Here is an 18393-nt window from a genome sequence, read left to right as displayed (position 1 = left end):
CTCTCTGAGCTTCAGTTTTTTTTCTCAACTGGAAAGAGAGATGGAATAATGCTCTCAATTATCATACATTTTCATCAAAAGCTATAGGTGTGGTCTTGGTCTCCAAAATGTAGACAGGACTTATAGAATATAAGCAAAGTCCATCTTGTAATAAAAGAGGCAGAGAAGAGTCTGTACCAACAAATGTAAGTTTTAAATTTACAGAGCTATGAGTGATTATGGTTAAACAGTTTATTATACCATTAATATTAATGAGGAAGCAGCTTGTTTCTAGTTAATTTTCTGAGAAAGCCTCTTAAATGTACGTTCTTAAGTAAATGTCTTCACTTGGGGAACAGTTATCTAATAATTATGGTTTCTGGTCAGCCATATTAAAATTTAAGTTAACATTCTGAATTTTGACATTTAAATTGTTTTCAGTATAATTGGTTTCTCTAACAATAAAAATTCCAACATGGGGAGGGAAGATATCACTAAAACTTATACCATTTCTCCTACCCCACAGCTTTACACAAGGGTATGAAATATCACAAATCTGTTTACCCACAGGCATTCTACACAGTCAATATATAAACATGTTATGTTGCCTTGCATTCCAACAGGAAGCCGGAACAGAGCTACTTTGGACCTCTGAGTTCTGGGATTTTAGAAGTGAGCGCATTAGCATTCAATGCATATTTTAAGGATGCTCCCATGTGTTTATCAATAAATGGAAGCAAAGCTGAAGTTGAACCAGTCAGGCACATAGCACCGAAATATAAAACCGGATATAGCCTTCTTTCTGAGCCTTGTCCCCAGTGTGCAGACAGTCTACCCCTGGTCATTCCTTCCCGGTAGCAGAGAGCTGTCTCCTCTTTGTCTCTCCATCCCAATCTGGCACAAAATGTCTCCATTCATTAATCTTGAGTCTGTAATGTTACCCATACTGTAGCTGTATGTTCTAGTCTTTCCTCCATGTTCCCCTTGCCAGGTCCTCTCCTCCAAAGCCCACTATACTGCCCTGTCTCAATTATTTGTCTCTTTTCTATTTCCCTGTGAAATACAACTGATCCCATTGTGCAACAGACTCAAGAAATTCTAAGCAGGGAGGCTGAGAAGAGAAGAGAACTGGGTCCCATTTTCATGTCAGGTCTCTGGGAGTTCCTGGAGCATGGCTGTTGAAAATGTATCATTAGCCTGATAATTCAATACCTCCCCAAATCCAGAATTGACCCACAATGAATAAACATTAAAGTCTTTGCAGAAGGACCCTAACAAAAGAAAAACAGACAGGTTTGATTTTCTACACTGCTTTTATAGTTGATTTCCTCTTAAAGAAGAATGTAAGTAAGGTAACTTGCTTTGAATTGCAGTAAGATTCTTTATTGTGAATAGTTATTTACACGAACCTTGCAGAAAACTACTTCCCAACAGCTCATCAGAACAGAAATTACCACAAAGGTATGTTCACTGACCTCCTGTTAGCCTGACACCTCTTCCAGCAGAGAGAAGAAAAGACTGACTTGTGGTTATTATAAATGGTATAAAAGGTATACATTTCCGGCTTGCCCCATGTCTTGGCTGAGCATGCTCCCTCAGATGGAAAAATCCCTCAAAAACTCACAGCTTTTTGCACTAAGTGGCCTTCAGCATGAAGAGGTTCATGCTGAGGAAAAATGGACAAAGCACCAAAAGCATCTGTCGCAATGGAGATCTGAATTTGTAAGTGATTGAAATGTGAATAAATAATTTGATTTTGGTCTTTTGGTTGCAAGGTAAGAAGGCCCACTTAAGCTAGCCAAGAGAAGTTAAATTTATTGGAAAGATACCAATGAGCTCCTGGGCTTACAGGTAGAAAAACCCAAGTAATACCAGATCTAATGGGAACTGTAACAAGCGATTAAGAAGTGATGCTTGTCTCTGTCTCTTTCCAGGGCCATACTTACGACCAGTCTCTTCCATTTATCTCTCTTTCCTACTGTATTAGTGAGGTCATGCTATGCTAGGGCACTGTAACACAAAACCCTCACTTCTCTGGCTTAACAGAACAAAAGTTAATTTCTCTGTGGTTGTTCTCCAGGCAGTGAATCAACAATTCTGAAAGCTGTTTTCCATGTGGAGATTCATGGACCTAGGCAGCTTTGATCTTATGGTTTAACAAAAATCTCAACACATTTTCCATTACATTGTGCAGGTTTTTACTAACTCAGTCTGGAAGTAACATATATCACTTCTGCACACATATCTTTGGCCAGACCTGGTCATAAGGTCTTGCTTAACAAGAGGTTGGGATGCATAGTCTCCCATATGCCCAGGAAAGAAAAGAGACCTGGATACTGGTAAGCATTAGTACCATCTACCACACCAGACATGTTCCTCGAAACTTTAGCTTCTGCATAACTATATTAGCTAATTGGCTTCTAGTACGCTTCATAGCCTTTCTGCTTAGCCCCCAACTAACATACTCAGTCTTTCAGTTTTCCAGTTTCAATCCCTATCCTCAGTGTCTTCTAATTTACCAAGAGTAGTAACCACTAAATTTAAAAGAAATTATGTTGTGCGTGACTTCTGACTTTGAGTCTTAAACATTAGAGAAGAGCCTGGGGCAATGTCTACTGAACACCTAAAGAAAAAGGATTCTACCAGCAACTCTATTTTCCTAGCAAACTAGTTTCTTCTTAAAGACAGGGGATAAAAATATTTGCAAACTTACAGAATGTAGAGAAATTCACCAGGAAGACAGCTCCAGAGAACATCATAAGGAACAATGACATTGGAAATACATTGGGAAGCTTAAGGAGAAAGTAGCAATGATTTCTAATAAGGACAGAGTAAGGGACATAAAGTCATATTAACACTGTATAGCATATATAAAGTAGAATTTCAAAATATAAGATCAGAAACATAGTATTCTGACACCCTTTCTCCTTGTTCATATATATATAAATTCAAGTGACTATATTTATACCTAGGGGTGTGTGAACTGGTTGGTTGCTTTTTAACAAAAGAGAATCATAAACTATGCATTAGCCTGCAACTTTCTGTTTTTCATTTGACAGGATATTAGGCTAACCATATATGTCAGTGTTTGTACATCTAGGTATTTTTCGTTAAAAATATGTGTGTGTGTGTGTGTGTGTGTGTGTGTGTGTGTGTGTGTGCAAAACACATAAGACACTCATAAACTTGGTTTATACAACTGGGATATCCTGTATGCTGGGAAAGTAGAATTGGTGCCTCTAATTCCGTCTGGAAGTAATACATATCCCTCCATCTCCACCTATAATCTATCCCTTGACCTCCCCAGATAACCATGGTTTACAAGTTGGTGTACATGCTTTAATAATCATCTGCATATTTATGTAGAGGTACTTTGAACAGGGGTCATTTTTTTTTAATCCCGAAGATAGTTTTGTATTTGTCTTCAGATAGAGTGGGAGGGAGAGAGAAAGAGAAACATCAACATGAGAGGGACACATCGATTTGTTGCCTCCCACACGACCCCAACCAGGGCCGGAGACAAACCACAACAGAGGTATGTGCCCTTGACTGAAATTGAACACATGACTCATTGGTCCATGGACCGATGTTCTAACCACTGAGCAAAACCAGCCAGGGTAAAAAGGGCTCATTTTTAACCTACCAAAAACAAAATCATCTTGTATACAATCCTGTGTATCTTCTTTTTCTGAATCAGTAATACTTGATGGAAATCCTCTTATTCAAAAGCTAACTAATTCATTCTTTTTTAATGGCTTAATTATATTCCATGGTATAGATGCAATATAATTTATTCAACCATTATACTATCAATGAATGTTTTCGATTTTTTCTCCTTTGGAGACAATGTGAATCTCTTTCTACAAGTATTCTTACATATTAATGCTTTTTAACATATAGTTTCCTAGTAGTGGAATTGATAAGCTGAAGTTTTTAATTTTATTAAATATTTATTGTTAACTTTAATAGATGTTTCCATACAGTTTACTTAGAATCTTTACTTACAATTAATTGATCATAAATATGTAAGTCTATTTCTAGATTCTATTCTGTTTTAGTGATATACATATACATATACATATACATATACATATACATATATCCTTAAGCCATTAACACCACACGTTAATTGCTATGGCTTTATAGTAAGTATTAAAATCAGTATATATTTTTCAAGTAGGATCTTTTTCAAAATACTTTTGGCTGTTATAGCTTCTTTGCATTTTCAAGTACATTTTAAAATCAGCTTGTCAATTTTAACATTACCCCCACTCCCACCACACGTGCGCGCGTGCACACACACACACACACACACACATCAAAAAAAGCCTTCTGAAATTTTTGACTGGAATTATTTTGACTCTATAGATCAATTGGGGGAAATTGCCATCTTAACAATTGAGACCACCAATCTATGTATATGGCATATCTCACCACTTATTAAACCTGCCTTAAATTTCTCTCTGCGATGTTTTGTAGTTGTCAGTGTTTAGATCTTGTGCGTATTTTGTTAATTCAGTTTTATGTTTATTGATGCTGTTATGAATGTACAGTTTTTAATATCAATTGCTAATTGTACATTGCTTGTATAGAGATAAAATAGATTTTTATATATTCCATAAACTTTCTTCATTCTGGTCCCATGTGTATAGGACTATAATTCCTGAGAGAAGGCCAACAAAGAAGTGAGTCCTACCTTCAGCCAAGCTTTCCACCCAATGGCAATTTCCAGACTGTGGTATGGGAAGGAGGAACCCAAACAAAGTCCACAATCTTCCTGACTTGAGGAGACAGACATTGGATTTTGGGAAGATCAAGGAAGCTAGAATTTGCTGATAGGAAACAACTAGACAGAGAAAGAGTTTCAGGTATTGTGGGGATTTGCTTGGGTCTTTGAGGGAACACAATGTGTGCATGTGTAGGGTGAACCTCTACCAGGTGGGCATTAACATTTGAGGAAAGAGCAATTATTGGAGTTATAATATAAACAATTCTCCTTACCCATCTTGAAAATGTTCTTGCTTTCCTTCTAGTTCAAGAATTGTTATCTGTAGATGCCTGGGTCTTTTTTCATCAAGGTCATCTGTAATTCTAAGATCCTTTCAAAGGAAATTCTAATTTCCTTTCTGGAAACAGACTTACATATCTGTGGTCAATTAATTGTAAGTAAAGATTCTAAGTAAGCTGTATGGAAACATCTATTAAATATTTAATAAAATTTAAAACTTTCAATTTTATATCTTTCTTGGACTCAGGAAAATAACTTTTTTAGTTGTGATTTTTCTTTCATCTGTGTCGTTTCCTCCTTCTGGGATTCCTATTATTCACAAATTGAGGCTCCTTAAAAAATAATAATTACCACCTGGCCAGTGTGGCTCAGTGGTTGAGCGTCAACCAATGCACCAGGAAGGAGGTCACAAGTTCGATTTCTGGTCAGGGGACATGCCCAGGTTGTGGGCCCGATCCTCAGTGGGGGGCATGCAGGAGATGGCCAATCAAAGTTCTCTCTCATCCCTGTTTCTCTCTCTCTCTTTCCTTCTCCCTTCTTCTCTCTCTAAAATCAATAAAGGAAAAAATAATAAAAAAAAAATAATAATAATTACCTATTTGTTATTAGCAATGGTCTTGGGACCCCAAAATTAGATGATCCTACAGATATAGATGTTCCAAACCCACATGAAGAAATTCTATGAAAACAGAATACATACGCTTTTGGATTCTCTGGACCCAAATAGTTAAAAGCCAGGTTAAAAATAACTCCTATAGCATTTGTAGTTAGCGTAACTTTAAATAACAATGAGAACATTTCCCCCCAAACAGTGATCAAGTGCTATTTTCATTGAAGAAAGTGTTGGAAAGATAACCTAGTTTATTGGTCTATTTCTCCAAGTGCAAGGTTATAAAAAGTCCATTTTTCTTCTGGGCAGTTGTGGTTTTAAATTATAATTGTAGCTGCCTATAATAAAATTATCTCCTTTTTGGAAGCTAGAAAACTGGAAGATTTCTTAGAACTTAAGAGTTTTTGTCATTTGTTTCATGAATCATGCAGCAAAAGGCAGCCATGTACTATTTCAAATAAGTTACTACCTCAAAATGTCACTATGTCACTGGACACTTGACTCAAATATTTTTTTTCCATCTTTGTTGTTGTTGTTGTTGTCCTCTATTATCAACTCAACCGTTCTGCAGGCAAGAGGGGCAGGACCAGATATTGTTTGGGGAGAGGAAGAAGGGTGCTTAATCTATGAGGACTAACACTACAACTCCCTTCGTCCCCTTCCCTCCATCACTATCACTTAAGGAAACAGAAAGAACCCACCCTTCGGAAGCTGTGGCAATGCACAGGCCACGTGACACTGAATAATGCTATTGGGAGTCAAATATTAAGACCCCGCAGCGACACTGATTGATCTAGAGCTCAGAAATGGGCAACCCGTTCCTGCCTCAACTGAACCCAAGGCCCTGGACCGCTGGCCTTGTGAAAGACCAGACAGGTGCTGGGCGCGAGGTGAGAACAGCTTTGGGCGGCAGGTAGGGTGAAGGGCCAGCGGCACGTTCACACCACACCTTAAGAAACCTCTGTGCCCAGCCAGAATTTCAAGCGGGAAATGAAGGGGCCTACATCTGAACTCATGTAATAAGCCTTTACATTGGCCACCTAGTTTAAATCTCTAGGAAGTCGATATTATTAGGCACCAGGGACTGAGGGTGAAAGACTGGACGAGACTCTTGGCCAGGCCTCCCGCCCGGCGCCGTCAGGCTCCGGGATGGAGAGCGCCCGGGGCAGGCTTCAGCGGGTTCAGGAGGGGGACAAAAGGCTGGCTGCCTTACAGGAACCCAGGCCTGACGGAGGGCCTGCGACGGCTGCCAGCAGCGGAAGAAGGGGGGTCTGCTGGGGTCGGCGCGGGGACCAGAGCTGGACGCCAAAGGCGGACTGTTGGCGAGAAGCAGCAGCCCCCTCCGCCAGCCCACTCTCAGGGGAGGGTTTCTCACGCCCCCAGCTCCTGGGTGACTGCACCGGAGGTCGGAAGAAAGCCGGGTGAGGGATGAGTCATACCGCCTAATTCCTCCTTCCGAGTCCCCTCGCCAACGCACGCCAGCCCCCTCCCGAGATCATGCAGCGGAGAGCGAAGACTTCCCCAGTCCTCAGAATCCTCCGCCAAACCCGCTGTGGCCTGCGGAGGAGAGGGGAGGACGAAGCGATTGGCCAATCAGAGCTTCGCTTTCTCGCCTGCCGTCCAATAGGACGCTGTTTATAGGCAGGGGCGGGACTAGGCGGGCAGAAGGGGGCGGTCCCGGACTGGCGCGCGGCGCCGCTGTGCCGTAGCTCACGGAGAGAGCGCCTCACAGGGAGTCCGCGTCTAAGCGACGCGGGAAGGCGCTGGCGCTGCCGCCGCCGCCGCCGCCGCCGCTGGCCAAGGTGCTGGACTCGGCAGACCGGTCGGCCACCTCGCCAGCTCAGCCACCCGTTGCAGTCGCAGCTGCCTCGCTCCCAGCCGGATCCCCATGGAAGAAATGGAAGAAGAGTTAAAATGCCCCGTGTGCGGGTCCTTCTATCGGGAGCCCATCATCCTGCCCTGCTCTCACAATTTATGTCAGGCGTGCGCCCGCAACATCCTGGTGCAAACCCCGGAGTCTGAGTCCCCCCAGAGCCGTCGGGCCTCGGGCTCCGCGGTCTCCGACTATGACTACCTGGACCTGGACAAGATGAGCCTGTACAGCGAAGCGGACAGCGGCTACGGCTCTTATGGGGGTTTTGCCAGCGCCCCCACTACCCCGTGCCAGAAGTCCCCAAACGGCGTCCGCGTGTTCCCTCCGGCTATGCCGCCACCGGCCACCCACCTGTCACCGGCCTTGGCTCCGGTGCCCCGCAACTCCTGTATCACCTGTCCTCAGTGCCACCGCAGCCTCATCTTGGATGACCGGGGTCTCCGTGGCTTTCCCAAGAACCGCGTCCTAGAAGGGGTAATTGACCGCTACCAGCAGAGCAAAGCCGCGGCCCTCAAGTGCCAGCTCTGTGAGAAGGCGCCCAAGGAGGCTACCGTCATGTGCGAACAGTGCGATGTCTTCTACTGCGATCCGTGCCGCCTTCGCTGCCACCCGCCCCGGGGTCCCCTAGCCAAGCACCGCCTGGTACCCCCGGCGCAGGGCCGCGTGAGCAGACGGCTGAGCCCGCGCAAGGTCTCCACCTGCACAGACCACGAGCTGGAGAACCACAGCATGTACTGCGTGCAGTGCAAGATGCCCGTGTGCTACCAGTGCTTGGAGGAGGGCAAGCACTCCAGCCACGAAGTCAAGGCTCTGGGGGCCATGTGGAAACTGCACAAGGTAAGTCCTAATAAAACCCACCCCTAACTCCCAGTGCCTCCAATCCTCCGGTTTTGCAGCAGACAGTCCCCTTCCTTTGCGCACAGTGCATCCCAGCGGGGGCGCAATGCAGGTGCCTACAATATCTGCTTCCCCCGTCTGGTGCATTGCAGGAAGCGCAAGGGATCTTAAACCGCGCACAGGAGAGTTGACTATCTCCAGAGAGTTGTTGCGGGGATGCCTTAGAGCGGGTCTCCCCGGGCTCTCTGCCTGTGAGTCAGGCGCCGGGCTCCCCCTCTCTGCTGCGGATATGCAGCTTGCGGTTGAGGCCAGCATGCAGGAAAGTGCTGCGTAAATGAGCAGAGTAGCACCAGTGCTCAGGGCCGCCAGGGCCTCTCCAGGACAAAGCTGGGTGCTGGGCTCTGGCCGTGGTCCCCGGGGAGGAGGTGGGGGCGATTGGGTGGCATGAACTGCCGCGGGCTAGAGCTGTTGGGTAGGAAGGCGCGGTGAATCACGGTAGGGGCGGGGAGAAACGCCGCGGGCAGAATACTGATGAGTCCGCGCTGGCACAGACCCTGAGAACCTGCTGGAGGGGCTGCGGACTCGGGTGTTTTGGGCTCAGGAGGAAGAGGAGTGAGGAGTAGGGTGGGGAAAATCCTTTGGTCGCCTTGGCAACTCGGCTGCTGGCGTATATAACGACCCTCCCCAGGAGACCTGTGGTTGAGCAGGACTGGGAGGTTTTGGTGCAATCAAGGCCTGATGGCTAGGCAAGCGTGTCTCCCAGGGTAACCCTGTCCTCCTAACCACCCACACACCCATTTGTCCAGTAGTCAATCCTTTTCCTCTGTGCAAACTTTGAGACACCTGTTACCAGATTTATCTTTCTGGTCTCTTGATGGCACCTCCATCAAAGCTAGCTTCAAGAAGAGTGCCTTTAACTTGTTCGGTCATGTTGCTCTTCTGCTCAAAGTCCTCCAGTTATCCCCACGTTTCTCATGCAGACCTGGGAATGGGCCACCAAGACCTACATGACCTATTCCCCTTTGGCTTCACCCACGTTATTTCCTCCCACTCATTCCCTCTGCTCCAGCCACAATGTCCCTCTTACTGTTCCTCAACCAACACCAGGCACCTTCTGGCCCCAGTGTCTTTGCATTTGACCGTTCCCTCAGCCTAGGATGCTCTTCTCCAAAATGCTATATCCATATCTAAGTGGTTCACACTCTTGCCTCTTTCAGATCTTTGTAGAGAGAGCTTCCCAACCACAATTGCTGCCACTTTTCTCAGACACCACTTTTCTTTCCTACTTTATTTTTCTCAATAGAAGTTATCACTGTCCAGCATACTATATATTTCAATTATGTTCTTTTTGTATATCTTTTTCTTCCCCCCTCAACACCCCCCCTCCATACACACACACTAGAAAATAAGCTTCAAGAGGAAAGAGATCTTTATAATGTTATGTCCACAGGGCTTGGAAGGAGGGGAACCACTCTTGAGGAGATGTACATAAATTTGACTTATACTTTTTAAGAAATCCATTTAGTTGGGGCTGCGAAGGGTAGGGCATGGGTTCCAGATTGATATAGGAAGGGTTTTTTCACATCATTTAATTGCAAGCCCAAGGGTAAGACAGGGCCTAAAGATGGTGTTCAGTCCTCAACACCATCAGGATGCTTGCTCCCTATCAGGGTTTCTCAACATTTTTTGGGACTGGCCTTTGAGAGAGGCCATTTATATTTTATTCACAGAAAGGGGGGGAAAAATCACCTCTTTCAGCAATCAGGGAGGGTTTCTTAACTCTATTAATTGGATGTAATCCACATTTACAGTCATTTGTGTTCTCACAGATAACCTATTAAATCGTATTAGTCCTGATGGAGATCTAATTCAGCACAAATTTGAGCCCCACTAGGCACACCCAACTATTTTGAAAATGCTTCAATTTAAATGTTTTAAAATGACAAGTTTGAGTGTTTTCAAAATTATAGTTCACGGCCAGATTTTATTTCATTTTGTGATTTCATTCTTAAACTGCTATGTTGAATTGCCCTAGAAAATTATCCTTGGGACTAAGAAATTAATCACCCTGTCTGGATAAAAGAACTTAGAGCTACACACTAATTAGGATGGTCAAACCATAGCATTAATTTGTCTGTGAACAAGAGCCTATATGTATTTTACCCATTAAGACTAAAAGCAACCTTTAAATCTGTCTAGCCCTGTGTAGATTTGAAATGTTAAACCATTTGTTTCATCAGTAATGGAAGCCATGAGTAGACACTATGGTGTGGACTGGGTTGAAATTTAGATGTCTGCTAAAAAAAAATAACGTTGAAGTCCTTGAGATTTGATATACGTAGGCTAAGAAGGGAATGTTGGTTAATTTTCTTTTTAGATAATTTCTTCTCTAATCTTATGCAGATTTTTTTCCAAAATAGTAAGTAGGTATAATTTTGGTCAGTCAATATTAGGATTATTAAACTGCCAAGAAAAAATAAGACAGAAGAATGACACTTTTTTTTTTTTTTTTTTTGGTATGTGCCCCTAGCTGGAACTGAACCTGGGACTCTCTGGTCCACAGGCCGACGCTCCAATCACTGAGCCAAACCGGCCAGGGCAGGATGACACATTTTAACATTCATTTACCATCTGTTGATGAACAACAAATATTACTCTTTAATAGGGTAGTTAATGTGTTAACACTAAATTTTTCTCATATAGTGTATCGATGTTCTAGTTAATGATAGCTGTATCCTCACAAAAAGCTCATGGACTGGAATTTCTATGCCCTTTAAAACATAAGTGAACAAAGAATTACACTAAATAATTCTCCCAAAGTTGGGCAATTAGTTATCTACACAGGTGATTACTAGATCTAAAAGTTTTCATTAATAGCCTATCATATTAATTAGCTATTTCTAGTGATAAAGAAAATCTTATGAATAAATATTTTTCTTGGGCACTAAGTCATTATTTTACACACTCAAGAAAAAATGACTGACGTTTATTTTTAAGTGGTTTTAAAACAACTAGTTAAAATTAATTAGTTATCAATTGACCAATTTAAAATACTTTTCAGATATATATGACCTTCAAAATCCATGAAAAATGTAATGTAAAAAGTGGCTTTATGAGATAAATATCTGGTAACAGTTTTTATTTGGTATCAGCACTTGCTATGTTCCTTTATCCAACTTAGGTTGGTATAAAGAATTGCTACACACACAAAAAAAAATCATTTTGTGAACACTTTCAAATACATAATTGGAATCATTATTATTATTTTGTAATTTTAGCAATTCACATTCCTAAATCTAACATTATTCTTGAATTCCTGGTATGTTTTATCAATCGCTGAATCAGTAATGTATTTGTGACCATTGTTTTGTGTTTGTACTGTTGAGCAAGGATTTTCTTTTCCTTTGCATCCTAAACACTGACCATTAATTCTGAATCTTGTCTCAAAAGTTATTTCTAACTTCTTTTTTTGTTGTTGATGAAGATTTGCCATTTATAATACTTTAAAATAAACTGTCCATTGTTATGCTTTAATTTTCATCATATTCTGGAAAAAAATATCAGCTTTGTAGTATGCTATCTGGTGATATCTCGTCAAATATTTCTGTAGCAAAATGTGTTATTTAATGTAACTAAAATGATATTCAGTTAATTACATATCATCAGTAAACACAATAGAATCTAAGCCGTTCCTGTGGTAAATTTAACAGGTAGCATATGTTCATGTTTTTTAATTGTAAAAAAGTTTACTTCTAGTACAATCAGAACATTCTATGTGCAATGCAAACATTCTTAGAGGCATAAAGGAGAAGGTTAGAGAGAAATAAATTTTTCCTCTTTGTACTGAGACAAAATGGAAAGAACTAGATCATAGGAGATCTGGGTTCCAGACCTGATGCTGCCACTTACTTGCTGGTAACGTTAAGCAAGTCTTATAACCTCTCTATGCTTCCTACTCACAAGAATGTAAAAGAGCTAAAACTATACTGTGGAGGTATTTTCAAAAAATAATTTAAATATTTATAACTTACTAATTTCAGTTTGACCCAGGAGAAAGTTTTTGCATAAAACAGAAGTTATTGTCTCACTACTATATAAAAATCTCATCCCCCAGCTTGGGGTACTTTGCTTGCTCCTTTCAGAGCACAAAGTACAGTACAAAGGCTACTCTGGATGGTGGCCTAAAAGAGTGAGCCACATCATTATAGGTCCAGAGAGAAAACTCCGTTGAATTAAGCTCAGGGAATAAGAATGCTACACAAAGGTTTATTTATATACTAAACAAAGGTATCTTGTTTTTCAGTAACACAGCTAAAATGATAACTGATGTGACTCAGGTTTTTTTTTTAGATTCTCCAGTGAAGATATTGCTATTACTTTGAAGTATTAGAAATGTTCTTCCTGTATATGCCAAGAAAAGATGCTATTCATTGGAATTCGGGGTCAAATCACAGTTTGCATAAAGTAAGAGAAAACTATCACAGCCATCTGTTATTAATAAGATAATGCGCAAACAAAAATTACCTTTACCATCAGTACAATAAATTGCACTTATCTCACCCAAACACTTCTCAAAGTGTGGGTATGCATGTAACTGAACCTTGGCACAGAGGATAGAATTCATTACAAGATAAATGTTTAAGAACAAAATAGTTTTTAAAAATATCATTTTTATCAGTTTTATCAGGGATTGTTGGTTGTAAAGCCACTTAGGTGATCTCAGAGGAATTCATAGGAAATGAAACAAAATCAACTCACAGGGAGAATGGAACTGGAAAACTAGAAACTAAGTTCACTCTCTGTATTCATCAGTTTGGACTGTTATGCTGCAGTAAGTTTCCAAATCTCAATAAATTACAACAACAGCATCTTGTTTCTTACTCGTGTCAGTGCCCACTGAGAGCCAGCCTCCACATCCTCCTTATTCTTCATTTTAGACTGAAAGAGCATATTTGAGATATGCCTAACTTATGGCAGAAGAAAGAGAGCAAAGCAGATGGCACTTAAAGATTCTACTCAGATGTGACTTGTCCCTTCTGCTTACATTCCATTGGCTAAAACAAGTCATGTGGCCAAACCTGATGTTCGTGTTGCAGGAAATATACTTTTCCAGCACAGAGAGCACCAGAAAAGAGTTCTGCAGAGGTGGGCAGAGAACATTCTGAACAAATAATATAATCTGCCACATGCTTAACTCTCTCATCTCTACTTCTCTCTCTCGGGGTGGGTCTCCTTGGCCTACACAAGGCCCTACATGACTCCTCCAGCCTTGACTCAGCATGACATTTTAGTTCAAGTGCGCACTATCATCTAACTAGTGTCTCTGTGTCTCCTAGTTCATATTTTCATGTTTAGAGAAAGAATCTGATTGGCTCAATGACCCCAACCCCTTTGGTTAGGTGGGTGCAGAAGACTAGGGAAAGCATGTGAGGCATTCATCTCAGGTACAAGACTAAAGAGGGCACCAAAACTATAGGTTTGTTCTTTTTTTTAGACAGGAATGACAAAAAAAATAATAATAATAAGTAGAATTTTTTGGCATTTTAAATATCTTTATCTCTGCAGATCTAAAACGTAAGTCTATCTTGGAAAACATAAAAATATGTTTAAACCTTTAGGTAGATGTCTGCTTTGTGTTTACTTTCAGGGTGTTTGTTTTGTTTCGTTTTGTTTTTTGTACCTTTTGCCAAGGTGTTTGAAAGAAAATACATGTATTCCTGTTCAAGAATATATGCCTGACCCACCTTTTACCATTATATGAAAAGGAATATATGAACTGGAAAAGCCTGTTGTTTAAGAATGGATTTAAGCACTGCCAAAATTGTTTCTCTTAAGTCTTTCATGTTTTGTACTACTTACTAGTTCTGGTCAAAGAAGAAACTGTTTCTTAAAGAATTCGCATTGGAAGTAGAATGCTAAGCATTGTTTTGTGGCGTGGGAATAGCCATCTCTGTTATTAGCCAGTACACATAGATAGTTAATTCTCATCTACTTCTGATCTATTCATGTGAAGCTGATTTTCCAGCCTGATAGCATCAATTCAGCTTTATTGAGATTTTTGTTTATCCTCTTTTTACTCTTTCTTTGCTTGGAGCTTGCATTTTAAGAAGCAATTGTTGACACCAAATACTTATCACTCTCTCCCATGTCCCAGGACAAGCCTGGGAGAGGGTCATACTGCTCCGACCTGTGGTGTAGATGAGTCTAAACCATTACCTAATTCATGAACAAGCCAGGTTGCAGAGAGAAATAAATACAAATATCAGAGGCTAAACAGTTTCTACCTAATAGGGCTTTTTTATTTTGTAGGGAGCAAATGCTTGGCAGGTTAAATATACACGGGTTCAACTGTAATTACAACTCACCAAAAGCCAGAGGGAGATGACTCTATAACATAATCTACCATTTTTGATAATCTGTACTTTAGTTTCTTTTCATCAGTACAAATAACTAACAGCTGATTTTATTGTAGATGTGTGTAGTCCATTACTTAGTGCTGCTGATGATATTCATGCCATCACCCAGACACACCAATTTATGAAATTGATAAAATGGTATCATGTATGCTATGCCCTCCGCATGTATAATATGTCATCCTAAGAGCATTAGTAACATAAAATCAAGTGAAAAATTGGACTTCCATCTAATCTAATAAATCTTACATGACACAGAGAAGTCTGTAGTGCTTTTAACGAGCAGTTGTACTGATTTTATTGACCATCAATCATCTGGCCAAGACCGAGCCAAAAATTATGATAAACACCTTTCCGCACACAATCAATACAGTATGAAGAAGCTTGATGCTTACATTCAACTTGTGTTATCTGGCTATCTTCCGCCATTATGGAAGTGAATTTGACATTAGTAGAATTTAAAACATTATTCAGTATTCAATAAAAATTTCTCTACTTTCCACTTTGAGGATCAAGAAATATAGTATAGAGACATATATAAGCACTGACTTCCAAGCTGGCTTCAACCAGCACAATAAGGATACAAGATGTAACTACTATTTCCTTATAGTTCAAAAATGGCACTTCTACACCTGGACTAGGACATAGACTTATGATTCCTCTGGTCACTGCATATAGTAATTTTGTGGAAGAGTTTGAATTGAGAGTAAGGCCCTGCTATGTAGCTATAAAACATACTACTGAAACTATTGGTATTAACTGGAAAAACAAATATTTTACATGAATTTTTAAAACCATAAAGCCAAAGAGAACTTTAATGCTTCTAGTATTGAGAACATCTTTGATTCTTTTCCAAAAGGCTGCACACTCTTACATTCCTACCAGCAATGTTTGAGGGTTCCAATTTCTCCATATTCCTCCCCGATACTTGTTATTGTATGTCTTTTTGACTAGAGCCATCCCAGTGGATGTGAAGTCGTGTCTCACTGTGGTTTTGATTTGCAATAACTAGTGATATCATGTGCTTATTGGCTATTTTTATATCTTTTTCAGAAAAATGCCTATTCAAATCCTTTGCCCATTTTTAAATTGGGTTAATTCTCTTTTACTGTTGAGTTGTAAGAGTTCTTTTTATATTCTGGGCACTTGCTTTTAAAATTGAAGAAACAGATATGTGAGCCACTTCTCTCTCAGAGATACTTACAGGAAATAAAAAACAGACATAGAGCAGAGCAGGAGGAAAACTTATCAAGACTGGCCCGCCAGCACCTACAACTAATTCCTTGCCCAAATCCCTTTATTAGCCAGTTCTGAGGCAGAATTTGAATAAGCTCTACCAGGATTCGCTCCTAAAAAATAGAAACCATGGGAAAGTCCATGGTCCCTGGATATGGTGGCCGTGCTTCCTCCTTACCTGTAGTTCCACTTCTCCTGACTTTGGTAATGGAGTACAATATTATCAAGTTACTATAATTTCTGTTACTTACAGGCTAATGTGGTATTCAAAAAAGTCACTGTAGAGTGTCAAGTTAGTGGCTTCTCTGCAAGATCTAAGAGTTATGAATTGATAGAAGGGACATTGGATCTTTGAGATCATTTACCCAATCCCCTCCAAACTCAAAAACATAAATCCTAGAACACTTCAGTAAATTACCAAAGAATTTTTTTGATTTCTTAGAACTTTTTTTTTTTTATTTCTTAGAATTTACATTAGGAATCATGACTATCCAAGGACCCATTTTTAGTTGTGTGTGTGTGTGTGTGTGTTCAGTGAAGCTCAATTGAAACACTAATTCTCTCTTTTGGAGGCTCCCCTATGCCCCCAGACAACTATAATCACAGGCTTTTTTCTATAGCCCTGATTACAATGATCAAAGTTTGCCTTACCCTTGTTGTTCTCTCTAAGGGGATGTTATATATGTCTATACAATTGAATTAATGTTCCTTCATTATAAGTAAGGTTTTATTTATTTTTTAACATTGGCCTTCAATAAATAGTACCTATACTAAAAGGATCCGTCTAATGGTAGGAGTTTCAGCATGTGGACAGAAAAGGAGAACTCTGTAGAGATGAGGTTTTGCTTTGTCCCTCACCTGGAGGAACTGCTGCATTGCAGCATGGCTGTCCCCTTGCATTGGCTGTCTGACTGGCTCTTGCTCTAGCCCGAAGCACAAAGGAAGTTGATGGGATGAAGCAAAGGAGCATCTCCTATTGCTCCTCTCCCCTTCTGATGCACCACTTGCCAGCTTTGTTGGCTCCTTACTGACCACCAGTACTCACTATTTCTCCTCTCTGCCTGTGGTCTCCTGTGAATCTTCCATCTGTGAGCCCAGATTTGGTTCCAATGTATGAGCCTTCTTTCCTGATCATCTCCATGTCTTGTTCTGACCAGTGTGTATCTGGTCTTCTCACCCAGCTCCAGAACCTTGACCAACAACTTCTGGGAAGTCCATCTGGCTTGTGCACCTTCTGCCTCCAACGTAACCGGCTTTCCCAGCCCTGACTTCCCTCACAGTGATGGGTCCAGCACTAATAGCTCCTCACATCATACTTTGCGGGCAACAACTTCAGGGCTGGCACTGATCCCAACAATAGATTACTGTAATGTACTTGGCCAATCACCTGTAATGTTAAAATAAGATTATAACATATACATCTGGCTTGTATAAAAAGGCACTCACATAACTCTTTTCTTTTGAAACATGCCATAAAGTGATTTAACTAAATACAAACACGGAAGCCATTGACAGATAGCCACCACTGAAATGAAATATGATGGATATTTAGTAGAACTTGGAAGCTCTGCTTACCTTGAGAGCAGGGACTATAGAATAATGTAAACATTTCATCTGCAAAACAAGGAGGAAATGATTTAGTAAACAGAAAATTATTACCCAATTTGGAGGTTAGCCAAAGACTAGTCAATTACTCTCTTCTGAGTGGAGCCAAATAGATCAATTATATTATAGTCTTGGTCCCTCAAGTCTTCTATTTACTTTTATGAGAACAAAATCATCAATTTACCATTTATATTAGTAATTTGTATGTTGTTACAACTTTTAGGTTATGGTCAACTATTAAGTTTTTAAAAATTCTATGTACAGGAGGTTATTATTATGACATAAAGCCATCAAAAATAACCCAATGTTTTTAGAGACATTTTAAAATTAGTATGTCTAAAGAGATTGGTATAAAATTTGCATAAATATTAGACTTGAAAATTAATTTTGTTTAGTATTTGTTTACATCTCCTGATTTTCTTCAGGGATTAAATCATATTTATCAGTGGTATAGTAAACCCGCTACATTTTTTTTCCTGTGATACTGTTCTTTAGTCTTCCCAGGCATGTTAAGGAATTTGTGTGATCTGTGTTCAAACTCCATCCTCACTGTAACTACCTCAAGGCCCAGTATGGGCCAGGTGGGGCCCTCACTGTTGTTGACTCAGACTCAGGGTACTGATGTTGTAGCAAGAGACCACTGGCTGTGTAGCTGGTACCAAGCTCTGGTTTTATTCAACTGCTCAACTGGGGAAATTCACACAGTAAGGAAGATTTCAGTTTTATTTCATAAACAAAGCACTTTTTTATGCCCAGAAAGAGGACTAAATAATGGTTACACAGATAATGGTGTGTGACTATTTTAATTCCCAAGCGCCTCTGAGAAGAACTG

The 18393-nt window shown here is 40.6% G+C and overlaps 1 protein-coding gene across 4 annotated transcripts in view; it reads left to right on the top strand.

Moving 5' to 3' along the window:
* Positions 1–7088: 7088 nt before the first annotated feature.
* TRIM9 (tripartite motif containing 9) overlaps positions 7089–18393 on the top strand; it is a 93878-nt gene continuing 82573 nt past the window's right edge. For 3 of the 4 annotated variants that reach the window (XM_036270946.1, XM_036270956.1, XM_036270940.1), the window contains exon 1: positions 7431–8307. In XM_036270946.1, coding sequence (XP_036126839.1) covers positions 7486–8307 — 822 coding nt within the window. In that variant the 5' untranslated portion in view covers positions 7431–7485. Of the gene's footprint in view, positions 8308–18393 lie in introns of all 4 variants that reach the window. The other variant, XM_036270932.1, reaches the window with a different exon arrangement.

Source organism: Molossus molossus, unplaced genomic scaffold (genome assembly GCF_014108415.1).
Source record: "Molossus molossus isolate mMolMol1 unplaced genomic scaffold, mMolMol1.p scaffold_m16_p_1, whole genome shotgun sequence".
NCBI classification, from domain to species: Eukaryota; Metazoa; Chordata; class Mammalia; order Chiroptera; family Molossidae; genus Molossus; species Molossus molossus.
The sequence above is the reverse complement of the archived record's forward strand: the minus strand, read 5'-3'. Positions and strand labels throughout refer to the sequence as shown.